The following is a 27,329-nucleotide window of genomic DNA, read 5'->3' as shown; positions in this document are numbered from 1 at the left end:
TTTATATGTATATGTGTACATATATTTCTATGTGTGTGATTATATCTATCTCCATATCTGTATATGCACATATGTACATGTCTATATGTATACACCTTGCAGCGAACATGGCAGCATACAGCAACGCCATCTGCTGTAGGACCCACGTACGGTTAAGGTGTTGGCGTTCCATGCTCCACTAGCTGTTGGGTGTGCTGTGTTTGGGTGCTGCCTATGTTGGAGTCACACATGGGGCCACCCATACGGTACACTTTACGGGTGGCCATGTTTGTGTGCCGTCCATTTCACTGTGTGTGCAGGTAGGGAGGTGTCAGTCCATGGGGCCTACGCTGTCAGAGTATGTGCTATACGTTCCCTCTTTGCCAGGGCATAGGCATATTGGGTACGCCTCCATCTGCCTACTGGAGCTGGCACAGTGTGTTCATGGTCCTGAACCCTCTGTGCCTGTACTGGCCTTGGCAGTTGTGGTGGGCTTTGTGGCCCTTCACCATTATGTCCCTGCAGCAGCTGCTTCCGCAGGATCATATTATGTAGCATGGCACATACTATGAATATGTGGGCACATGTGCCTGGAGAGTACTGCAGGGCTCCACCGGATGTATCCAAGCACCGGAACTGTGATTTCAACATCCCAAACACATGCTCTATGATTATTCTGGTTTGTGCGTGTGCCTCATTATGGCGTTCTTGCATGTGTGTGTGTGCATTTCTGATGGAAGTCATCATCCACGGCTCCAGTGCATAGCCAGCATCCCCCACAAGGTGGCCTTGTGTGATGTCCCCCCTGGCGAATACCTGATACAGCTGTGAGGCATGCCAGATATGGGAGTCGTGGTAGCTTCCAGGGCTGCCAGCATACACATCCATGATAATGCCCTGCGCATTGCACACGACCTGGCAATTGATGGAGGGGAATCCCTTGCGGTTTATGTAGCGTCTACCCTGCTCCCCAGGTGGTGACTTGATTTGTATGTGCGTACAGTCTATCGCACCCAGTACCTCCGGGTATTGTGCCACACGGTGGAAGTGGCGCATATTGCTAGCCAACTCCTCCTGAGATCTGGGGAAGTATATATGCTCATTGGCATGTGGTAACATGGCATCCAGAAACTGGTGTAGTACCCTGGATGCTGATGCCTGTGAGATACCCATTATATCCCCAGTTGGCCTTTGAAAGGTACCTGTGGCCAGTATTCGCAAGCTTACACATACCTTTGTGTCCACTGGGATGGGCTCCCGTCTGTTGTTTCTTGTTCTCAGGCGTGGCCGGCACAGCTCCGCTATTTGCTGTAGAGTGTCCCTATCCACCCTGTAACGCTCTACTATCTTCAGGTCTTGTAGCCCCTGGTAGGTTACCCTTGGTCTGAACACTCTCCTTCTCCTCTGAGGCCTACAGTAGTTGTCGGCACCCTCCTCCACAACTCCGTCTGTCTCTAACACATGCTGATGGATCACGGCCACGGCGGCACCCAACATGTACATTTTAAAAGTTCCCCGTGTGTTTACACCTAGAGTGCGGCGTTTGGGAATACACGGCTGTGTGTTGTGTGCATTCACACTTTATACTGTTGTGCTGTACACCCGGTGATGTCATAGGGTGTGTCTGTGCGGCCGTATCTGTGGATTATCTTCCGTGTTTTACCGTTGGCACTGCAGCGCTGTTGCCTTTGGTGTTGCATTACTCTTGCCTGCGTTGTATTAGCTTTCGACCTTACCTTACTGTTTCTGCACGTTGCGCCTACTATTTCCTGGCTTGCATCCTGCAGAGCCCTGTCATGTGTAGTTTCTGGGACATGGCATATCGTGCGTTTTGTCTGCCGCCGTTATGCTGCCTGTCTACTTGGCTCTGCTGTGTCGGTTCTTCACTCTTTGCAATCTGCTACCTACCCTACTTTCTTTGCATTCATATGCCTCCCCTATCCCGTTTTGCAGGTTTCTGCATGCAGAGTTGTCAGCTGCCGCCAATTGGCCTTCGTGGGTTGATTGGTGTTGATTGCTCATTACTACTCCAATTTCACTCCTTCCGCATTTCCTCATATTCTCAGCATCACCTTCCTGTATCCGTTATTGTTGACGGGGCGGGCGTCACATGACTGGGTTAAGGGAACGTAGTCATCCTCGTGCATATGCATCTCTGCACGCATTGTGTGCTCTCAGCTCAACTATTTCCCCACATGCCGGTCCTGCTGCTATGATGTGCGATGTACAGCCCATGTTTGCTGGGCTCCAATGTACTTCCTCCTACAGTGGCACACCCCTCTGCGGTTGACATGTATTCCCTCTGAGCCACTCCTCGGTGTATTACCGCTGCGCCATTTGGTCCAGCCTTACGCCGGCGGGGGTTTTGCGATTCAGTATCATTTGCCTCATTTGCATGGCATTGACTACTAATTCATAGTTACCGCGCTGAACACTGCCGCGACTCCTTGGCAACCCTTGCACCGTGGATGTGGCTTTCCATGCATACCATGGTGTATTGTGTCTTTGAAGCTGATGTGTATTACACTGCTCTTTTATGACATTGTCATATTATTTCATTGTTTAGCACCTTCCGTGGACATGTCCTGGGGTTCTGCTGTGTGTTTCTGTGGACATACCATTTATGTCATTATTTACGTGTTGTGCATGTTTTCTTTTGACATTCTCTGTGTCTTTCGCCATTGGCATGTGGCAACTGTGTGATACCTGATGTTGACAGCCTTCCGTTACTCCTATGTCATGTTTGGGTAAATGTAAACCGTTTTTTTTTGGTTTACATTGCCGTGCCCTTATGCTACGCCTGCGCCACTTCGTGGATCGCTATATGCCTTCATTTGCATGGTGCAACACCACACATGGGGTGTTTAAAATACCTACGCCGGAGGCGGCGCAAATCCGGCGCACGCCGGTAGTGCACGTGGAATTGGATCATACCTGAATCGCTCGGCGGCCATATCTGGCGTTGTAACGCCTACGCTATGCGTGCGCCTGGCGCAAGGTTCATGAATCCCGGGGATAGATTAAAAGGTGAATATTTAATACAGCACACAGTGATTGAAAGTGTAGTTTAATTTAAGGAGATAGTATTTGGGTAGATCCAGCACTGAGTTTTGTTAATGTATTTATTTCATTTTATTTATTAACAATTTATTAGCAAGAAAGTACAACTGGGTAGGTGCCCATTTTCTGAGAGACTGGGGAGAAAAGCTCCAAAGTTTTACAAAAACAATTTAACAGCAATAATTTTACAGTATTCAAAAATAATACAAAAAATCTAAAGTTTAAATAGTTATATTAAATTAAACATAGTGTGAATACACTGGCTAACAATAGATGCAACTTACATGACTACAATATAATATTTAGGTAAATGTTAGCCAGATTATAGAAATTAAAGGTAAGTTAGTACAATAAAAACAGGAACTGCAATATGAAGTAGGAGGAAAAAAAACAGGGTTATGTTATATTTAGAGTGTCTGGGCAGAGAATTTTTATTTGAAGTAAGGAAATCATATCAAACAATTGGATACTTAAAGCACTATAAGATGTATAAAAAGATTTATAAAGTCTAGAAAATCAGAAATGCTGACGTTATTAAACTTAGAAGTAGAAGTAACTAAGTAGAAATGCTTGTTAGTTACATTAGACCCAAACTTGAGTATGGAATAACAATATGGAAACCTTATAAGAACAAGCATGAGTAAACTGGAAAGAGTACAAGAGAAATATATCAAGGGCATCCATGGCTGTGAAAATTTAAGTTATTATGAAAGGCTAAAAGATCTGAACTTGTACAGTATATAGACATTTAAGAGGATGCCCTACATGGGTATATAGGGCATTTAGAGACAACTACCTCTGGGAATGTTTGGAGTTATCAAAAAATAGTATAGAATCATTTGACAACCTGTGTAGAATGTTACATAGCAATGAAAGGTATACTAATTGGTCATCTGAGAAAGTTGCTGATGCATGGAACAGAATACCAAATTACATTAAAGCAAACACCAGTTTAGTTAGTTTTAAGAACAACCTGGACAAGTATTATCCGAATGACTGGTATGGTATATTGTCAGGCTAGATGGACATTATTGCCTGTACCTAAAATATTTGTATGTATGTATATGTATATGAAAATTCAAGTTGGCATCTAGTACTATTTCTAGTAAGACTTTAGTACAGCAATTAACATTATTTGAAACAAAATTGATTAGATCTACAATTGACTAGATTGATTTGATGCGCATCCCTTGGACAATGCTTTTTACATGAATGTATTTCATGTAAATGAGTACTTAAGGGGCTCAGAGTATGGAAATTTCCCAACTGTACTGATGTTACTATACCACTATATGCAGATTTGTTGGATTTGTTTTACTGTATATGATTTGAACTTATGGCATCACTAATTGTCCAAGTTATGCTTAAATAGAGTCACTGAGGAGCTCTGTTTAATGTAAATTTTGAGTTTGTTCTAGAGAAGTGCCAACCTCTGGGAGACATATATCTCTCTCCAACATGTCTTCTTAATGTTGCAGGCTAGGTTAAGGTTTCTAGAGCGAGCATGTCTTGTCCCATTTGATTTGCGGATGTGCAGCATTTCCACTAAGGCAGGGTCTAAGACTGCTCTGTAGGCCAGGCACAAGTCACCTGTAAGCAGTCTATATGATACAGAGTACAGTGACATGGCCTTCAGTCTGCCCATGTAGGTCATGTGTTGAAGGTCCTGAATTTTCATGGTGAGAAACCTCTGAGGTTTCTCCAGATGCTGCAGGTGTTTGGTGAGGTACGTACAGAAGGGAGCATTGTACTCAATAATTGGTCTGATAAGGGAATGAGTACAAAGGAGTTATAATTGTGAGAGTTTTGAAAAAGTCTTTTTTGTGAGACAAAAGCAATCAACTGTTTGATTATAATAAACATTTAAACAGAGGATGATCAATTATTTTCTTTTTGGACATTTTTTTTTTTAGTTTTTGGCTGCACATACTTTGGTATTCACAGGTATAAGAAGGCCACCTATCTTGCTAGTTCCCATTTGTGGGACAAATAAACACACCAAAGCCTTGTGACATTCTCACTCTATCCAGGATTTCTTGATCTATAAAGTTTAGATGAGTCAGTCTTTACCTACATCTCCATCTTCTTGGCCAGAGAACATTGCTGGCTACACATGGTTTTGTCACAGCTGAGACAAGCACCTCAGAGTGGAAAATAGCTAAACTGCCAGCAAATCCAAGCATCATTATGAATTACAAAGCAGATGGAAAGAGCATGACTTTGATTTTTATAACCCTTATACATATGGTTCAGAATCTAATAACAAAACGACTCTTGAATTGCACAAAGGTAGGAAGTAGCAAATGTCTCATATATTCTTAATTTACATTTTGTCATACCTTAATTTGCATACTAATCTCTCAGGCTGGTTATTAAAGCTACATTTAAGCACAACCGGTGTCTCTGATATGTGCCGTAAACAGTGCAACTTGCCATTCTGCACAATGACTATGAATATATTGATTAATATGAATATATTGACTGATAAATATATTGACTAATGAAAAGCATTCATTGCTTGAATCTAACTGAGTTCTGACTGATAGTGCTACTGAAACAACTCAAGATATAAATTGATAAGTATATTTGTGGCACTTCTTTCCAAAGTTCTACAGTATTCTAATTGCTTTTGCTTGATTAATTTAAGATCATAATTGCTGGCTTCTGATCTGTGTTGTAAGTGTTATTTTTCTGAGTTGATTTTTCCCCCACCACCCTGCCCTCCCTATTGGTGTTTTCTTTTTATACTTGGTGGCTTTGCAATTGCCCACCCCTACTGTATATTTGATCTGTGACACTCCTCCCAGTCTAGAGTCTTTAGCTCATTCCACCTAATACGGAGGAAAAAACTTTTTTTTTTTGCAGTTTATTCACTTCCTTACTGTGTTTGTGTTTCTTCCTACTTTATTATTTATTTTGCTCATGCTGCCTGTTCTTAAAAGTACTTAATAGCATTTATTCTGCTGCATTTATTACTGCTTGTTAGTAGCCGGTTAAATTGTAACTGTTATTCTAAGCCTTTGGATTACACACTTGGGCTTTAGACCAGTTGTTTCACATTAGGAAGGTTTGTGGTCTGAACTGTTGTGGCAGGACAGGAAGCTTACATCCTTCTGAGTTGGGAGTTGCTGATTGAAGGCTTAGTGTCTGTTCTAAAGTGTATGAATTTTGGTTTAAGCACTTGGGCTTTGGGCCAGTTTTTTTATATTAAGAAGGTGTGGTCTGCACTCTTGTGGGAGGCTGGATTCTGCCCTTCTGAGCTGGGAATTTCTGGTCACAGGCTTATTGTGCCTGCTTATTTGAACTGTTTCTTTCTGAAAATGGTGTGCCTTGTTGCTGCAGCATAGACCAGATTCAGGCCTGCTGAATTTAGCTTTGTTTGTATAACTTGAACACTGACCGAGGCCATCTTTTTATGGAGAAGGTTCCCCTGCACACTAGCAGCAGGAGTGTGCAGTTAGAACTTATCTTATTGAAGACTGCTGGAGCAGGGCTCACTTTTGAGCTTTTTTCTGGTTAATTGGGTAACTTGTTTAAATCAGTTGTTCGTTTTCTATTGTTTTATATATATATATATATATATATATATATATATATATATATATATATATATATATATATATATATATTGCATTCTATTCATTTGCTTTTACTGTACTTGTGTTTCTTCCTATTTTATTACTAGTGGCATTGACTACAACTCTGATCTGAGATATATAACAATAAGTATCCTTTTCTGTGCATTTAAAGAGTTTTTTGATTGTATCTGCTTTATTTTCTGAAAAAAAAAAAAAAAAATATATATATATATATATATATATATATATATATATATATATATATACTTGTTTCCTGTTTTTCTAAGCTAGTATAGTCCAGTTTTCAGGTTGACTTCCGCGGTGGTGCAGTGGTAGAGTTGTTGCCTCACAGCAAGAGGTTCTCCCATTCGATTCTTGGCTGGAGTGCAGGGAGTGCCTTTTGTGTGGAGTGTGCATGCCCTCCCCGTGGTTGGGTGGGCATTCGAAAGACATGTGTAAATGGGCGTGCCTTCGTTGAAGGTTGAATGTCGAGCTGGCACGTCGGCGTTCGCGAAAATCTACTGCCAGTCATTAGCGGACCGGAGTTCCGCTGTGGCAACCCCTAACCAGGAAAAGTCGAAAGACAACAACAACAACATAGTTCAGTTTTCAGGTTAAGTGCTGAATTCAGGGCTGTGTTACAAATCTTTGCGTTTGACCATACCTTACCTGGATAGAAGGAAGTTTCTATGTTCACCTGTGAGAGAGGGGTGCTTTGAGCAGCCTATCTGTCCCTGGAGGAGTGGTTTTAGCCCATGAATTAATAGTTTATTGGCCATTTTGGGCTAATTTTTATCTCTTTCATTTCCCTACTATAAATACTGCATTTGCCTGGTTTTGCACGCCAGGCAGCGCCGGTTAGCTAGGGTATAACTATTCCCAGCTCCACAAAGTCTCCTCTTCAATTTTTCCCTTGGAACTAGACAAACTTTCAACTTAAGCACTCAAGCCATTCATTTCTCAGCCCAGCACTTGCTCAAAACTCATAGCAAGCACTTATAAACCCATTGCACTAGACTCTCCTATACTGTACAGAAGGACAAGGCTCTCTATTCAACCTTACCAGCCATTCAGTAAATCAGTTTACCATACCTATCCAGGCATGGCCAAAGGGCAGTTTCAGATGTACTCTCCAGTGCAACTGGTGAATTTGTGCATTTTGAGGCAATGTTACAACTGCCTCATGTACACAGACAACCCTCTCCTCCTACCACCAAACACTAATACATGTGAGAGATGCAATTATACAGACAAACTGGAGGTTAAGCTCTCTCAACCCAAGGCTGGATCAGACAGTCAAGAGGAGAAGGGAAATACTTGCATCACACCACCAGTCTCACATAGACCCATTAAACCAGCACTGGTAAAAAAACACACATAAATACACAAAAACATACTCGTAGGCTCTAAATAAAAATCTGCAAAAGCAACAGAGACCTCCAAAGCAGACATCCAAGCAACCTCCAGCCCCCAACACAAATCATGAAACACATACTTCACACAACCAATGTGCCATGCAATCACACAGCCCTTAAGGCAAAATAACATACCCAACATACTAGTAATAGTTGACTCTATAGCCAGGCACACTGACGTCCCACTCACTAGGCTGAATAAGTAGAAGGTTACTGTTAGCTGCTTGTCAGGTGCCAGGATCCGCCACATAACACAAGCACTCAGATCACTCCAGAACAAGTACAAATATGACTCTGTCATTGTCCATGTTGGTGTGAATGACCTGAGCTGTACCTCCCTGGACTACATGAAAAGAGACATGGAAGAGGTCTCTGATCTTGTAGCCCAGACCGGTATGACCCTGACCCTGAGTAGCATCCTGCCCTCACCAAGAATGATACGACAGTATAAAGAAAAAATTATCAATTTCAACAATTGGCTAAGTTTCTGGTGTCATTCAAAGGGGATCCAGTGTCTGTCCACCTGGGATGACATGCTCGACAAGCCACGCTGCTTCGCTAGAGATGGCTTGCACCTGTCACCCTTAGGCTTTCGAATACTGGCCAAGGCTCTTGCCACTCCCATAGTGCCTTATTTAGGCAAGGCTCAAAAGACAAGCCCACCACCATAAATAGCACAAGTAACAAAAAACTGAGGGTAATGCTACTCAATGCCAGAAGTCTAAACCTCAAAATGCATGCACTCGAGTCACTCCTCAGTATAGAGAAAATTGATATATGTGCAGTAATAGAAATCTGGCTTAAGGCTCCAGAGAGCACCCCAGCACTACCAGGCTACAACTCATACCATACATTTCAGCCACAGAACCCGGACCGAAATACAAAAGGCGAGGGCGTATCCATATTCATCAAGGATGCCCACACCTCCAGGTTAGTGGCACAGCACAATGCTTCAGAGATCATCCACGTGCAACTAACAACGGGAAAAACTGCAATTCAAATTGTGGCTTGCTACAGATCACCCACCATGTCCCAGGACCCCCATTCCACATTTCTGGAAGCACTGGGAAATATAAAGGTCCTACCAAAAGTACAGTTTTGTACCTACCATAAATGTAGATGTTCGAGGATCCCCATTGCTGCAGTCCTTACTATTGGGTATAGTCCGCGTCCAGTCGGCCCGAATACCAGAGTATAAGGCTGACGTCGGTCAGGGCGCATTAGACTGACGTCAGTACGTCAGGGTACTAATGCGCATGACCGACGTCATATCCTCAGTCTTTTCTTGCCCCAGATGTCAGAAGACCCTAAAAAGACAAGGCCCAAAATACCTGCACCAAAAATATGTACAATATATACAAGAATATATACAAAAATATAAGCATGTAACCTCACCTACACAACCACCCCTAAACACAGAGGGAAGGAGGGAGGGTAATTGGACTGCAGCAATGGGGATCCTCGAACATCTACATTTATGGTAGGTACAAAACTGTACTATGTTCTTCGTTCCCCATTGCTGCAGTCCTTACTATTGGGTAGAATCCCAAAGCAGAGGTAAGGGAGGCTGGCAAATCATAAAGAAGCAGGAGCTGACAACATGCCTTGCAAAACAGCTGTGGCAAAACCAGCCCTAGACTTAGAGTAGATAGGAAGGTGATAATGCTTAGAGAAAGTATGCACTGAACTCCAAGTAGCTGCTTCCAAAATATCCTTAGTTGCCACCCCCCTTAGAAAAGCTGTTGAAGTGGCAGTAGCCCTAGTGGAATGAGGCCTAATCCCAGCTGGAATCTCCTTGCCATGATGGGAATAACAAAATGCAATGCAAAAGCCAATCCACCTAGAAATAGTTTGTTTTGACACAGGCTTGCCCTGTGAACTCAAAGCAAAAGAAACAAACAACTGCTGAGACTGCCTGAAATCCTTAGTCCTGCTTAAATAATAACGCAGTTGCCTGTGTACATCTAAAGTGTGCAAAATCTGTTCCCCTTTATTTTGGGGGTCTGCATAAAAAGTAGGCAAATGAATAGTTTGGTTTAAAGCCACACTAGAAACCACCTTAGGCATAAAGGAAGGATTAGTACGTAATGATACCCTATCCTTATGGAAAATCAAAATGGCTCTACTGCCATAAGGGCCTGCAACTCAGACACCCTTCTTGCAGAAGTAATAGCCAACAGAAAAGCAGTCTTCCATGACAAGTATTTCAATTCAGCAGTAGCCGCAGGCTCAAAAGGTTGTAGAGTAAGTTTTTCCAACACAAAATTGAGATCCCAAGCAGGAGTAGGAGCTCTACGTGGGGTCTTATATTCTTTGCCCTCTAAGAAACTGCTTGAACAAAGGGTGCGAAAACAATGGTGGGTCACAATCATAGTGAGCTGAAATTGCTGCAGCATGAATCTTAATGGAAGAGAAGGACAAACCTTTGTCCAATAACTCAGTAAGATATTGAAGAGCCACACTCAAATTAGGCTCAGAAACCTGCAAATTCTTTGCTGTACTCCAAAATAAAAATCTCTTCCATTTTTCTGCGTACACTTTCCTTGTACTAGGTCTTCTAGCTTCCATAATCACATTTAAAACTTGTTGAGGAAGTTGAGACCTGCTGTGTTTCAACACAGAATATGCCAGGCTGTTAGATGAAGAGAGTGAAGCTTGACATTGAGCAGATGACCATCCTTCTGAGATAACAGATGAGGAATCAGAGGTAAAGGCCATGGAGGCTTCCTTACCAGACTCCGTAGTAGTGGGTACCAGTGTTGCCGAGGCCAATCTGGAGCTATCAAAATCATCCTTGGCCTGTCTTGTCTGACCTTTAATAGTACCTTTGGAAGAAGAGGTAGAGGAGGAAAGGCATACACATGAAGGTTTTTCCAACTGAAAGACAGAGCATCCACTTTCCAAGCTGTGTGATGAAACCCCTTTGTGCAATACTGTGGCAGCTGGTGGTTTAGTGGAGAAGCGAACAGATCTATGTCTGGAGTCCCCCATGACACTGTCAATTTTGAAATACATGAAGATCCAGTTTCCACTCGTGGGGATCCATGATTTGTCTGCTTAACACATCTGCTAAGGAGTTCTGTGCTCCTGGCAGAAACCTTGCCTGAAGAGTTAGTTGCAAGCTTAGCGCAGTCTCCCATAAAATCATTGCTTGCCTGCATAGAGGATAAGAATGTGTTCCCCCTTGTTTGTTGATGTACCACATGACAGTTGTGTTGTCTGTTAGAATCAACACCTGCCCTGGAAGAAGTAACTCCTTGAAAGCCATTAATGCAAACTGGACTGCTAACATCTCCTTCATGTTGATATGTAGATGCTGTAGTCTGGCAGGCCACTTGTCTTGTATCCACTTTCCATTTAGATGAGCTCCCCAAGCAATGTCCGAGGCATCTGTCGTTAAAATCTGACTCGCCTCTGGCCGGGTCACAGAGAGTCCCTTGTTTAGGTGACATTCCTGAGCCCACCACCAAAATTCTTTTTGAAGGCAAGGTATTATTTGAATGACAGTGTCCAAATCCTGGCAGTGCTGTGTCCATACATTTTTGAGATACCATTGTAGCTTCCTCATATGCAGTTTGGCATTGGGAAGCACCAGAATACAAGATGCCATGAACCCTAATGCTTGAAGGACTGTCCTTGCAGTCAGCACGGACTGATGAGATAGTTGATGGAAGTAAAGTGACAGACTCTTTTGTTTGTCCGGGGTTAAAAAGGCCATCTGGGCTGCTGTATTCAGTCTCACACCCAGAAAGCACATGTCTTGAGAGGGTACTAGACTGGACTTTATTTCGTTCACAGAATACCCTAGGCATCTTAGCACTGCTATAACATATTCCAGATGTTGTAGAAGATCTTCCTTTTCTTGAGCCAGAATCAGGCAGTCGTCCAAGTAAGGATAGATTTGAATTCCTTGAAGCCTGAAGTAAGCTATCACTGGAGCCAGAACCTTTGTGAATACTCTGGCAGTAGATAAGCCAAAGGGCAATGCAGAGAACTGATAATGAGAATTTCCAGCTCGAAACCGCAGATACTTCCTGCAACTTAGCCTTATAGGCACATGAAGGTAAGCTTCCTTGAGATCTAAAGTTACCATCCAGTGATCTTTGCCCAGCAGAGGTAATAGCTGTTGTAACGTCAACATCTTGAACTTGGGAATGTCCAGAAAAGTGTTGAGGAGAGATAAATCCAAAATTGGTCTCCACGTGTTCCCCTTCTTTGGTACTAGGAACAGGCGAGAATAAAATCCTAGGCCCCTTTCTGATACAGGGACTGGCTGAATGGCCCCATCCGGAGTAACTGAGAAACTTGCTTGTGAGCCTCATTTCTACGTAGACGAGGAACGTCTGGCATGCCTTTGAATGGGGGCATTGTATGGAAATAAAATCTGTAACCGTGGTGAATGATATCCAACACCCATTTGTCTTGAGTAATTAAATCCCAATTTTCTTTGAAAAGAGACAGTCTTCCTCCCAAAGGAGCTGCCAGATGAGAATCTACTGGCAGCTGAAAAGACAGGTCATTGGGTCTGTTTACGAAAGGACTGACCCCTGCCCTCACCAGAAGTCTGAGCAGGTGAACTCCTGTTCTAGGCCTAAAAGAACCTTGCGCCCTGCCCCTACCACGTCTAGACCTACCCCTAGACTGGGAATCATAAGCAGGATATGTCCACCCCTTAGCAGGCCAATTTCTACTAAACTTCGGTGGCTGCACCTGCAAAAAATCTTTAACAGTTTGCATAGACTTAGCTTTGTCTTCCATTTTCTTTAAAACTGCTTCCACAGGCGATCCAAACAACACATCAGACTGTAAAGGAGCATCCAAAATCCTTGTCTTAACATGCTCAGCTAAATTCTGATCCTTCAACCAGGCATGCCTGCGAAGAACAGAACTAGTAGCAGCCACCCTCGAGGAGGCCTGTACAGCATCAAAACCACATTGCAAAGAATGCTTACCCACTTGTTCAGACACATGAACCAAATCCAGCAACTCTTTACACTCAATACCTTCCGCCAAAGCATCCACCTTAGATTTTAATTGTGAAAGGAGATAATTCTGATATTTTAGCATGTGAAACTGACAATTCAACGCTCTCATGGCTAGAGTGGAAGAAGTATACACTTTCTTTCCCCACCTATCCAAAGCCCTTGCCTCTTTATCAGTGGGAACAGGATTTTTAACCACAGAGGCCTTAACACCTTTAGGCCCTTGAGAAATAGTTTCTGGGTCCGCCCTAGGACTCTTAAACAAATACTTATGAGCTTCGGGCACCCTATAATACCTATCAGGCTTAACAGGAGCAGGAGGCAAAGAGTCAGGGTTCAGTGAAGCCTCTGCAAAACCATCTTCCACCACATTCAACACACGAGGAATAGCTAAGGGCCTATGCTGGGGTAAAACAAGAATTCCCTAAGCCTTTTCCTGGAATCAGAGTAATCCTGGCCTTCCCATTTAAAGTGCTCCCTCATGGAATGCAGAGTCTCTGAAAATGAGAAATCCTCAGGAGGAGAAGCTGTAGGAGTGGAATCATCCACATCAGAATCAGAATAAGTAGGATACTCCTGCAAGTCTTCTGCAGAAGACTCTGAAGCCTCTGAACACTGTTCAAAACTATCAAACTCGGTTCCACCCTAGGCCTCTTATCAGGCGGGGCATAGAACCTCTAATCATAGTAATCAAATCTTCTGCCATTTTAAGCATATGTTTCTTAGGTACAGAACCCGAAATGCTAGGAGAAGCCCCCACTGAATCTGAACTAGGCCTACCTCTCAAAGAAGTTTTGGCAACAGAAGGAGAGGCTCTAACTACCTTGGGAAGAGAGGGAAGAACAGTTACCTGAGAAGCCCCTCAGCCTGGCCTACCTCCTGAGAAGGCACATCCTGTAACAGTAAAGTTTCTGCCTGAGACTCCATGGAAACTCCTGGCAAAACCTCTGGCTCCACTGAGCCTTCTAAAGAACCGACGTCCGGGACTGCCGGTTCATCAACCCTAGGCTTCGCTGTTTTGTCCTTGCGCTTCTTGACGAAGCGGCCGGAGCATCCGACGGCATTTTATAATTGCAACGCTTCCCAAACACTAACCTGGCACAGTCTAACCTCCTCTTAATAGTGCGTTTGTTAAACCTAGCACAAGAGCGGCAACCAACAACGCCGTGCTCAGGCCCTAAACAAGGTATACACAAGGTATGGTAATCCCTATGAGGTATCTGTTTCCCACAAGAAATACAGTTATTCACTTTTTCTGACATCCGGTTAAATACTGAGGCAAGAAAAACCAAAATGTTCCCCAACGGGGTACTTAGCCAACTCTGTTTCGGTCTGAAACTCCGGTTTCGGAAATATTTCAGAACGCCAACCTGCACTCGCAAAACTGCTTCTGCATCGGACCATGCGGCAAAAAAGACTGAGGATATGACGTCGGTCATGCGCATTAGTACCCTGACGTACTGACGTCAGTCTAATGCGCCCTGACCGACGTCAGCCTTATACTCTGGTATTCGGGCCGACTGGACGCGGACTATACCCAATAGTAAGGACTGCAGCAATGGGGAACGAAGAACATCACCCTAATATTGGGTGATTTCAATTACCCAAACATTAATTGGGAGAACTACTCAAGTACTAACTCCCTTGCCCAACATTTCCTAGAATTTATAAACTCAAACGCCCTGGATCAACTGGTCAACACTCCCACCAGAGGTGACAACATACTGGACCTGCTCATCACCATAATGGGTGACCGGTGCTCCACACCGGAGGTCAACCCCTCACTGGTTAGATCTGACCATAAACAAATCACTTTGGATATCCACATTCCGCCCCACCCCCGGACAAGGAAACCACCGTGAAAAACTTTTCAAAAGCAAACTTCACGTTACTTAAGACCGACGTGGAAAGTTTCAAAGCCCCCATGTTAAAGGATAACATTGTCCAAGTTGCAAAATCCTTTACTAATGCATTCTACGGGCACCTACAAGAATGCATGGATCGTGCTATCCCAAGCAAAACCAAGACTCACTCCTCCAAGAAAAGAAAAGCAGTCTGGTGGACTCCTGCCTTAAACAAGCTATACAATAGAAGGAGGAAACTAGTACAGAAAAGAGTAAAATCCCAAGAAGGAAAGATATCCCTGATCAGTATCAGCAAGAAACTACGATCCCTCATAAAATCATCCAAGGCGAGTTTCGAAAGAGAAATTGCCAAGGACTCCAAAGATAACCACAAGGCATTCTTTAGTTATGTCAAGAATCTAAGTGGCAATGTTCATATCTGCTCAGAGTTAGTGCAGAATGGTACAAAATACAGTGAACCGACTGATATTGCCAACATCCTGGCAGACAGGTTCAGCACAAACTTCACCCCCCCTTTCACCCCCAAAAGGGACCATAATCATACTAGGAGAATGTAGAGCTCCTGAAATCACAGACACTCAGGTTAAAACAGCCCTCTCCAAAGCCAAAAACACAGCATCAATGGGACCGGACGGTATCCCAGGCTGCGTCCTACATGAGCTCAAAGACGAACTAACTCCTCACCTAAACACACTGTTCAAACTCAGCCTCTCCATAGGTTACGTACCCATAGAGTGGCACACAGCAACGGTTATTCAGCTCCACAAAGGTGGAGCCACAACAGACCCCAGGAACTATTGCCCTATAAGCCTGACTAGCTTGGTTTGCAAGGCTATGGAGCACATCATCATGGAACTCATTAACAGAGACATTGGGAACCTCCAAACACTGGACCCTACCCAGTTCGGCTTTGTTAAGGGCAGATCGTGCCTCTTAAACCTGGTGGAATTCTTTGAGACAGTTACCAAGGCTGTAGATGAGGGAAAGGTGATACACACAGCCTACCTAGACCTCGCAAAGGCCTTTGACACCATTCCCCATTCTGGTATTATAGACAAGCTCACCAACCTGAACATAAACCCCTACATCACAAGATGGGTTGCCAACTTGCTCATGGACAGAACCCACATGGTAAGAGTTGCGGGAGCTAGGTCTGACTCTAAACCGGTTACAAGTGGCGTTCCCCAGGGCTCAGTCCTAGGACCCCTCCTGTTCAGCATATACTTCTCAGAGGTACAGGCAAGCACAAGAGGACTATGGCTGACCAAGTTCGCAGACGACTGCAAACTAGGGGCTATAATTGACTCTCTGGCTGACACAGACATCCTCCAAAAGGGTCTCACTGAGATGGACACCTGGTGTCAAAATCATGGCCTCAAGCTAAATGCCAAAAAGTGCATAGTCATCCCCTTTGGAAAAAACAAAATACCCACAAACTGCCACATAGGTGGTAGTCCCCTAAATACAGAAGACGTAATAAGGGATCTTAATAAGGGATAGTAAACTCTCCTTTGATAATCGCATTGCCAAAGTGGTTAAAAAAATCCTTCTATGTGGCATACCTTATCACAAAAGGGTTTGCATCCAGATCAAAAGAGGTCATTGTGCCCCTCTACTCATCGCTCATTAGACCCATCATAGAGTACAACGCCCCATTTGGGATGCATCTTACAAGACACCTGCAACAGCTGGAAAGACCACAGAAGTACCTCACCAAGGGAATCACTGGCCTCAACCAGATGCCCTATGCAGCTCGACTGAAGAAACTCCAGCTGTACTCGGTTGCATACCGCCTACTCAGAGGTGATCTCTGCCTGACATACGAGGCCCTGTCCAACCCAGAACTGATCGACATGCTCCACCTAAAGAAAAGCTTATCCCCTCGAGCCACATGCTCTAGGGATCTAAACCTCACCACAACAATAAATAGGACGTGCTGGAGGAATAGATTCCTGTCACAGAGACTTCCCATGCTTTGGAACAAGATTCCAATTTACATTAGGCAGAGCTCCTCGCTAACATTCTTCAAGAGAAACCTTGACGAGTGGATGGGAAACAGAAAGTTTATCCCGGGGATCACTTCAGTGGCTCTGCTGGACAGAGACACAGGGAACTAATCTAAGGGGGTGGCCAAAGCCAACAAATTCTGGCTAGGCTTATAAATGCCTTTGGGCAGATAGCCTAGTACCTACCTATGAACCTATGAAACTATATTGTTCTTAGTGTTAAGGATGTCATCTTTTAGGTTCTAGATTTCTTCCTATTTTTTTATTAGAATTGAATCTTGCACCTGCCCTTTCTAAAATTAACTAAATGTTCCTAGTTTACTTAATATCTTCCAGTATCTTTTCAGTACAAAATACAAAATGTGCTGGATGCTGCAGCCTTAAGTATTGCATTTAAAACAATGGTTAAATGTGTTCTAGTTGTTTACTACCTTGACTGTGGAAAATAAATGCTGTTTTGCATTTCAGCAAGTGTGGCAATTATTTTTGTAAATCATTAAATACATCAGGAAAATAATTCATATCAGAAATCACAGATTATTTGCAAGAACCATTCAGTGTGTTCTAGCTCATTGTATGATTTATCTTTTGCAATTGTTTATAAATAAGTTGGCTTTATTTTTCAAAAAAACACACTACAAACACAGTATTTACAAAAAGATAACGATAAATGCAGAAGGAATAACATTTAAAAAGGTCAGCTAGACATTACCACAGAGTCCTTTGGTTTCATTTGATCTTATAGAAGGGAGCCCATACTGTACATCAAGAATGCTTGTTCTGTGAGTCCAGTGAATAATAACCCCAGCTGGGGTAATAATAGTATACATTGTTCCTGTGTCTTCTATTAAAAGTCCTTTCTTTGTAAATGGCAAGGTTGCAGGAAGAGCATTTATTTTAACCTAAAAGATTGAAAGGCACAATAAGAAAGATTATTTAATCTAATTTTAGAAATCCTAAAGGAAGTAGAAAAGAAAACAAACAGAAATCATGTGGGGCAAGAAAATGTTGTGGTCCAGAAATAATGCATAAAGGCTTATCTAGCTGCAGCAGGAGCATGAATTAATTATATAAATAGTCAAAACCAAACCAATGGCAATGGAGGCTTTACATAAAACCAGTGATTTTTATTTATGTGGGTAAAATATGAGTGGATAAATTTCACTCTGACAGTGACTAAATCTATTCTTATGATTGGTTAGGAAGTAGCTATTAAACTGCACAGTGGAGCCATTTATGAAAGCTGTAACTTACCTTGTACATAAGTCCATTGTGTAGTGCGATTTTTTTCAGTGTTTAAGTTTCCAGTGAAACTATTTATTTATATATTTAAATTTGTTTACCAGGGTAGAACACTGATCAAACATGAACTGATTACAAGCTCAGTCTGGGTTGCATAATAATGTAACAAAACAAGGTACAATATACAAATAACAATGGTTTACAATGATGAGGAGACATACACAATCTGACAAAGTATACACATTAAAGATCTAATAAACTAAATATATTGACAGTTACATCAGTTTGAGAGAGCTAATTGTGGAGAAAAGGCACAACTGTTGTACATTTTCATCATGTATTCTTATCTCTCTAGAACTAATATTTTATGATTCACTGAATACACCTTAAAAAGATATATAGTAGAGTCAATTTGCAAAAACCTACATATATGTAGGACATGGATTACAAAGGAGCCATTCAAGTAATGACCTTGAAATTCTAAAGTTATAGCGGGATGAACCTAGACTTCAAAACGCTGTTAGAATTAAATTAATCAAATATCTGTGCATTCTGCAACTACCGAAAAAGCAAGTAAAGCAAAAAAAGTGCAAATAACACGCAATGCAAGATTGCTACAAATTCCACAAAGCAGTAAACCGTATTGTTCTGGAAATTACTTTCTAAGAAAAGACAAAATCAACAGGAAAAAAAAACATAATCAAAACCCCAAGAATGGGAGGTTTGATAGGTTTTGATAGGTTTTTAGGGGTCACATCCTGCTGAAAATGGTTACTATTAATAACAAGTGTAGTACGGAATATAAATAATCATTTTCAACAGCTTTCCAGATTTCTAACAGATACAACTGAGCTTTATTGAGAATCCAACATTTCTTTAAAGTCATTAATAGCCTTGCATCAGAAGGTTATTCAGCAACACTAGAATTATCTGAATCAAAATAGTCTGTTTTTTAGGCCTTAATGGTAATAGAGAACATTACTGAATGTGAGCAAGTAGCAGATGTGGAAGTACCCAGGATGAAGGCAACATTTCAAAATATAGTGGCTCTTTGGTAGCTGTAAAGGTTTTGAGAAAAAAACCCTTACAGAATAAATATGTTTTAAAATATGATGATTGAGATTTCACTCCATTGTAGTACTCATCCTTTATTTTCTTAATTTTCAAAGTAGTTGTGAGAAAAAGACAAAGGCAAACCACATTTTAGTGCAGTTTGAGCCAATGAAACAAATACTGAGTTCATGTTAACCTGTACCCAGAATATATGTATATTTTAAATATCTGAATCCTATTGTATAACTAATTTTTAAAGCATTAAAAAGATAATCAAAGGTTAAAGAATAAATTACAGCCACTCAGGTAATTATGTATATGAAAGCACTTAAGTATACAATTGTGTTTAGTATTTTTTCCCAGCATGCAGAATAAAATATTTTATCAGAGCAGACATTTATGGGGGGTGATAGTTAGTGTAGCAGTTAGTGTTGCTGCTTCATAGCACTCTGTTCTCCAGTTTAGCAACCAGTTACAGTGCTTTCTGTATGGAGTCTGTACATTCTCCCAGTATCCATGTGTTTTTTGTCAGTTTCCTATTTACTCTGACACTCAACAAGATGGTAATAGGTGAATTACTGATCCCTTAAACCACCCATAGTTGTGTGTTTGCATGCGTACTTCTGTTATTTGTAAACATCCTGCAATGGACTGATGTAGCATCCAGGATTAGTTCTCTGCCTTATACCTAGTGGTTGTTGGGAAGGGATCCATCTACCCACAAACACTGGGTATGATAAAGCTGGTATCAGAGAATACACAATGAATGTTTAATGCCATTATTAGTAACCAATATGCACATTCTATACAGGTTGTTTGCCAGCTTAATATTAAATCTGCAGTGCAGGATTGACACTATTTTGCACTCGTCATCATTTTTGCATGTTCATGCCACTTGGCCATTTTGGACAGAAGGTGACAGTAGAACTAAGACCAAAACTTGACAGTCTCTACTTGTAACCTTCCTCCATTTGGTATCATGCATGTAAAATTTAAGAAAACTTGACAGCTGCGAACTAACCCAAATCATAATGTGATATACCTTGTATGCGATTAGCACATCATTAATCTCACTATGTACAAAGTCAATTGCTTTGTAAAAAAAACTGCTGAGACACCAGTGCACACTCTATCAGAGATCCTCACAAGAAATCCATAGTAATGTAAAATTACTAATGAAAGGATGATCTATACCGTCAAATAGTTCTCTGAATTGTATACTCTGCCCTTTACATTAAATCAGCTGGACATCTGGAGGTTTGTAAGCTTAACTCCCAATGATTGCACCAGGGCCATGTTAGCATCTTGGGGGCCCCCAGCAGATGCCAAGTCGGGGGCCCTCTAAGCATTTCCACTCTGTGTATCACTCTGCCACTGCCACCCATCATATGCAACCGTTTAGTTCATGCTGCAAAGTTTTAGGAGTAGTAAGCATAGACTGGCCTGTAGCTACAAACTCTTGCATTACAATAGGCCTGTGTATCACTTTATGTTGACACATCTCACAAAGGGCATTTACACTTACTGACATTTAGTTGCAAAAAGGATACATTGCAGTAACTCTGTGTATAAGTCTGGACTTAGGTGAAATGGCACCCTAGACCTAATGTTTGAGCCACCCCCCCCAGACGCACAGACACACATACACCCTCCAGTCTTCCCCAGTTTCCCCCCATATTGGGCTCCCTATACCATGCAACTTATTTTTTCTTCACTTTCTCACATTTGCTTTACCCTTCAGCTTTTTCAAGAAGCCATAACTTCCTATGTGCTCTGAAGTGCAGTTAAAAGGTTTTTTTTTAAACAACTCTTTCATCCAGTGATGGCTTGAATAGAAATCAGTTAAGGAAAGAAACTGTACTGCTATTCAACTTTAGTTTTCCTTGTATCCTTTCAACACACCTTTCCTGACCAAGACAGCACAGTAATAACCAGTTAGGAAATAACTCAAGTAAGCCAAGGCCCAAGAAGTTATTGGGTTTTAGATGCTCTGGGATGTATTTTAGAGCATTTTCCCCAACCTTTTAATCTGATGGTGACCTAAACAAACATGAGCAATAAAAAATATGCAGCCTTTTTTTTTCAGGGAAGACATAAGTTGTACCTAAGGCTTATTGTTCAAAGAAGACAAAATAGTAGCTCACAATAAACAAATAAACCAGTTATTTTCTGGATTCACAGTTCCTATCTGGGAACTGCCTGCCTCCCTACCCCCCCCCCCAAAAAAAAAATGACTGTCTATGCATCTGGTGTTAAACTGGGATAAAAGCAGACATTCAAATTGTCACATTCATGTATTTCAAGTGATCGCTGACATACATATAGATAGCATGCCTCCTCACTCCTCAACCCAAACTCTCAAAGGCAGCTACCTGTATACATGCCTGAAGTTTGATTGTATGGAAAGTGAAAATAAAGTACAGTAATGTATTCTGCTTTGTTGCTCCTAGACAATACATTGCCCCTGCGAAAAATATAGTAACTTCTTTGTACACCTCTGAAGTCTGTGAGAAAAGTAAAATAAACAATGACTACACTGTCCTCAGCCAAACATAAGCTATAATAACTTCATTTACACACCTTTAAAGTTTGATTGAGTGTGATGAAAATTAAAGAAGTAATAATGTCACCGCCCCTCCCCCACCCCCCATAACCTACAGCAGCTTTCTGTACACACACATCCGAGCAGGGCTGGTTTTAGAATGGGTACAGAGGCCATTATCAGTTTTATTCTATCAGGATCATGTCTCAGCCCTGTTCAGGTTAAAGACTGTAATCAGAGAATTAATAATTTTCTTCCTCCTCTTCTTTACCATCAGCAACAGCTTTTGTGGGGCCACTACACAGTCAAGGATGGTTAAGGTAGCCCCCCAGTATCCAGTTATACCGTTTGTGGAGTGGGGGGCCCCAGACTCTTATAAGATCTAAGTGTCTGAATGTTCTATCATATATTGTATGCGTTAATTTTGAAATATAATTACTTGTTAGCTACATTTTTTACTGACACCCAGAAGAATAATGTATATGTCCTGGCATAATTGGGTGTGTACACAGATAAAAATCACTGATATTTTATAGATACATACACACACACACACACACACACACACACACACACACACACACACACACACACACACACACACACACCATAGCAATACTAATTTTGTACTTATTTCAGCAAATAACAATACATTGTGCAACACTGGTTTTGGCACACCAGATCAATGATTGCTGTTTAGCAGTCATCAAACAGTAGCAGGTGTAAGTCACTTTTATTTACCTCAGTGAGGAATAATGTAAACCTGTCACTATCCCTGATTTCACAGACCTTCCCTGATTTTTCTCATAATTTTGCTCTGTCCTTTGTAAAAAGTTTGATTTGTTTGTAAACTAGTCAGGATTACAGACAGTCAATAAATCCAGACATCAGAGTTTTATACTTATTGTCCAAAAATGCATTTGATGCAAAAAGGTGTTATACTATTAGCTTTTTAATAAAAACTATAGTACTATTTAATACTTGTTCCTGATTTTGATCCTTTATTCTGCTATTATTGGTATTGCACTGAATTCTTCTGCAAAGAAGTTGAAAGTTGTAGTATCTGGTGTTCTGCCACTGTTTATAGAATTTCCTGAAAGTGAAAACCATCAGAGAAGATCAGAAGCATCTCCTTTTCTTAAAATTCAAAGTTTGCACGAAGATCAATCACTCTGGGCTTCTAATCTCTCTAGTGATTACCTTGTTTATGTTCATTATCAGCTTTATCCTAACAAGGTCATATCACAGACCTGTTCAAGTTAAAGAGCATAATCAGAAAATTAATATATTTTGTCTCATTTTCCCCAACCAGCAGCAGCTTTTGTGGGGCCCCCACACAGCCAAGAATGAATTAGGGGCCACGGGTAATGCAAGTACCTAAAGCTGGTTATGTTGTTAGTTTTAGTGGAGTGAATGTCTACTAGCAGGGTTTAACTAAGCCAAGGCACTATGTCAGTGGTAAAATATTTAATGGAATTTTGAAGCCTTTTGCTTGATAGAACATTGTCACTATAACTAGAAATAGCTTTGAATTTTAAAGTAGATATAAATAAGAGTTATTACCCATCTGGTTTATTAAGTATACAATACTGCCACATTAGCTTTTGTTGTTTTTTTTTTGACATGCTACAAAATATTAAGATAAGATAACTTGCTGTGGTTGGGGGCCCCCCAGGAACAGTGGGCCCTCAATGACCACAGTGTTCGCTGGTACCTAAAGCCAGCTATGGATTGCACCCTGAGCTTTTGACCAGATCTATTTATGGCTACATATTTCAAACAACTGTTCATATCTTTGTAGCCATATGGGTCAGTAAAGAAATGCAATTAGCAAATTATTCAGCAGAAACAAATCTTTACAGTGGCTGTGATCACTAGGTTGTAGGAATTAAACTAGATTATATAAGTCATAATAAATACAGTAAATATCAATTTTGTAATATTCTGAAATGACTTACAATATCTCAGTTACCACTCAATCTGCACTCATAATGTCAACAGCACATTTTTCATCTCTTAGCTTTCATATGAGATTAAGCAGTTATGTCTGAGTTCTTTTGTAGCTGAGATATTTAGAAAAATAAAACAATTTTGACAATATAAATAAATAGTATTTGAATAACAGTTAATATCTCTAAAGCAGCACTAGACAGAAGTCAGATATCAGTGCAGCTGTGTAGCCTACCAGATATGCTTTAATATTAAATATTTCAGCAGCTTGCATGTAGCATGGTTTTGGAATGAGTAATATAGATAAGAACAGACACTATTTGACAATAAGGGGCGTCAGCTGTATGTAAATGCAGCAACATCTGCAGGCATCTCTAAGATGCAATGAGTTGAGTTAAAATAGTCCTGATATAAAGGGAAGGTAGTAATTAAGTTTGCCATTCTTTCCTGCTTCAGTAACTAAAATAAATATTACTGTTAGCAATTCTAGTGAAATCCTGTTCATAATGAAATATTTAACAAGACTAGAGGAGACCTCCTCAGTATATGTACAGTATACAGCAAACAGAAGTGTCATCTGCAACATTATGGTTAGAGATATGCATGTCATTCAAAGTATTACTGAAGTCCTCAACTCTAACCCATACTAGAACTGTTTGTATATATAAAGGCACTTTACAAGTAGCTGGCAGTTATGTATGGGACTGTAAATCAGTATATAAAAACAGTCCATCAAATACTTTATTAATAGTTTGAAATTCAGTAGAGGATCATAAAGGGAGACAGAACCTATCCCAGGACTCAGAGGGTGCAAGGTATAGAAGCTCATCTTAATAGTGTTTAACCCATTGCAGGACAAATTGTTTAACAGCTGTACATCAGTCACCAAAAGTAAACAGATCTGATACTTTACAGGCAGAATTTAATGTTATAGAAGAGTGCTTATATATTTAAGATCTTTATTAAAATGACTAAAACAAAAGCTGGAGCTTTGTGTGCCCCTGTTGATTGGAAAGCATGTAAAACCTTTTGTGTTATTCTATATCAGGCTAGTTGCACAGCACAATGCATCCGAGATTATCCAAGTGCAACTAACTCTGGGCAAGACCGCAATCCAAATTGTAGCTTGCTACAGACCCCCCTCCATGCCCCAGGATTCACACTCCTCATTTCTTGATACACTGAAAAGTATTAGGGTACAACCCAAGACCCTAATAATGGGCAATTTCACATACCCCACCATTAACTGGGAAAACTATTCATGTACCAACTCTTTTGCTCAACATTTTCTAGAATTCATAAATTCCAACGCCTTGGATAAACTTATTCACACCCCCACCAAGGGCAGCAATATCCTAGACCTGGTCATTACCAACATGGGAAACCGGTGTTCCACACCAGAGGTCAATTCCTCGTTGGTCATATCCGACCACAAGCTAATCAGCCTAGACATCCACATCCCACCCCCACCCCCAATTAGGGAAACCATCGTAAAAAACTTCTCCAAAGCCAACTTCACATTTCTTAAGACAGAAGTGGCAAACTTCATGACACCCATGCAGATGGACAATAGAGGTATAACTGCCGAATCCTACACAAATGCACTTTATAAGCACTTACACGAGTGCATGGATCATGCTATCCCTAATAGAACTAAGATGTATTCCTCCAAAAAAAGGAAGCCAATCTGGTGGTCCTCTGCCATAAACAAACTCTACAACAGAAGAAAGAAACTGTTGCAAAAAAGAGTAAAATCCCATGACTGGAGGAACTCCCTGGTCAACCTCAGTAAGAAGCTGAGATCCCTCATAAAATCCTCCAAAGCTAGTTATGAAAACAAAATTACCACTGACTCTAAAGACAACCACAAAGCATTCTATAGCTATGTCAAGAATCTAAATGGGAACACTCAGATCTGCTCTGAGTTACAGCACAATGGCACTAAATATACAGAACCAACTGATATTGCCAACATTCTAGCAGATAGGTTCAGTGCTAACTTTATCCCCCTCTCACCCCCTAGAGGGCCCATCTCTATACCGGAAGAATGCAAATTTCCTATAATCACGGCTGCGCAGGTAAAAAACACACTCTCCAAAGCCAAGAACACAGCATCCATGGGACCTGACAATATCCCAGGCTGCGTTCTACATGAACTACAGAATGAACTGGCACCCTACCTAAGTACCATGTTCAATCATAGCCTCACCTCAGGCTTTGTACCCACTGAATGGCGCACCACAATGGTTATCCCACTTCACAAAGGGTGAGCCACGACGGACCCCAGGAACTACAGCCCCATTAGCCTGGCAAGCCTGGTCTGCAAGGCCATGGAACGTATCATTGTGGAACTCATAAACAAAGACATTGGTAATCTCCAAACTCTGGACCCTACCCAGTTTGGATTTGTAAAAGGCAGATCATGTCTTCTAAACCTGATTGACTTCTTTGAAGCAGTCACCAAAGCCATAGATGAGGGTAAAATGGTTCACACAGCTTATCTAGATCTCGCCATGGCTTTCAACACCATCCCCCACTCTGGAATTATAGATAAGCTCACTAAACTAGGTATAAATCCCTATGTCACAAGATGGGTTGCCAACTGGCTCATGGACAGAACCCACACTGTGAAAATAGCGGATTCCAAATCCGACATCATATCAGTGACAAGTGGAGTACCACAGGGTTCAGTCCTGGGTCCTCTCCTGTTTGGTATCTACTTCTCTGAAGTGCAGGCCAACACAGAAGGTCTTTGGCTAACAAAGTTTGCAGATGACTGCAAACTAGAAGCCATAATCGAAACTCCTAATGATGTGGACAAACTACAATAGGGCCTCACTGAGACAGATACCTGGTGTCAAAGCCATGGCCTGAAGCTCAATGCCAAAAAGTGTATTGTCATCCCCTTTGGTAAAAACTCTGTACCCATGAACTACCACATAGCTGGTAGTCTACTTAATGCCGAAAATGTGATAAGAGACCTTGGGACACAGGTGGACAGTAGTCTCTGCTTTGATAATCACATCACCACAGTGGTCAGGAAATCGTTCTACGTGGCTCATCTCATCACAAAAGGATTACTCATCCAGAAAAAAAGAGGTCATTGTTCCCCTCTACTCATCACTCATTAGACCCATTATAGAGTACAACACCCCTTTTGGTATGTACCTCACAAGACATCTACAACAACTGGAAAGACCACAGAAATACCTCACAAAGAGGATTACTGGTCTCAAACAGATGCCCTATGCAGACCGTCTCAAAAAACTACAGCTTTACTCCATCGCATATCGCCTACTCAGAGGCGATCTCTGCCTAACATACAAAGCTATGTCAAACCCAGAGCTGTTGGACCTGCTCCACTTAAAGAAATCCCAATCCCTCCGAGCTACACGCTCTAGGGACCTAAACCTTGTCACCACAATAAACAGAACATGCTGGAGGGATAGATTCCTGTCCCAGAGACTTCCTAGACTCTGGAACAGACTACCTATCTATGTCAAACAGAGCTCCTCATTAGCACTCTTCAAGAAAAATCTTGATGATTGGATGGGAAATGGGAAATTCACCCCGGGGATTACTTCTGTGGCTCTGCTTGACAGGGGCACAGGAAAATAATTTTCTTGTGTGGCGAAAGCCAGGGTACATTTTTTGGCT

At 41.5% G+C, this 27,329-nt stretch overlaps 1 protein-coding gene across 1 annotated transcript in view; it reads right to left on the bottom strand.

Annotated features, from left to right (window-relative positions):
* OTOGL (otogelin like) overlaps positions 1 to 27,329 on the bottom strand; it is a 3,472,886-nt gene that overhangs the window by 786,417 nt on the left and 2,659,140 nt on the right. The window contains exon 41 of the mRNA XM_044088067.1: positions 17,598 to 17,787. Coding sequence (XP_043944002.1) covers positions 17,598 to 17,787 — 190 coding nt within the window. The remainder of the gene's footprint in view (positions 1 to 17,597; positions 17,788 to 27,329) is intronic.

Source organism: Protopterus annectens, chromosome 11.part0, assembly GCF_019279795.1.
Source record: "Protopterus annectens isolate FY-2018-M chromosome 11.part0, PAN1.0, whole genome shotgun sequence".
Classification (NCBI taxonomy): domain Eukaryota; kingdom Metazoa; phylum Chordata; order Ceratodontiformes; family Protopteridae; genus Protopterus; species Protopterus annectens.
Note: the sequence above shows the minus strand (reverse complement) of the source record. Positions and strands in the feature narration are given on the sequence as shown.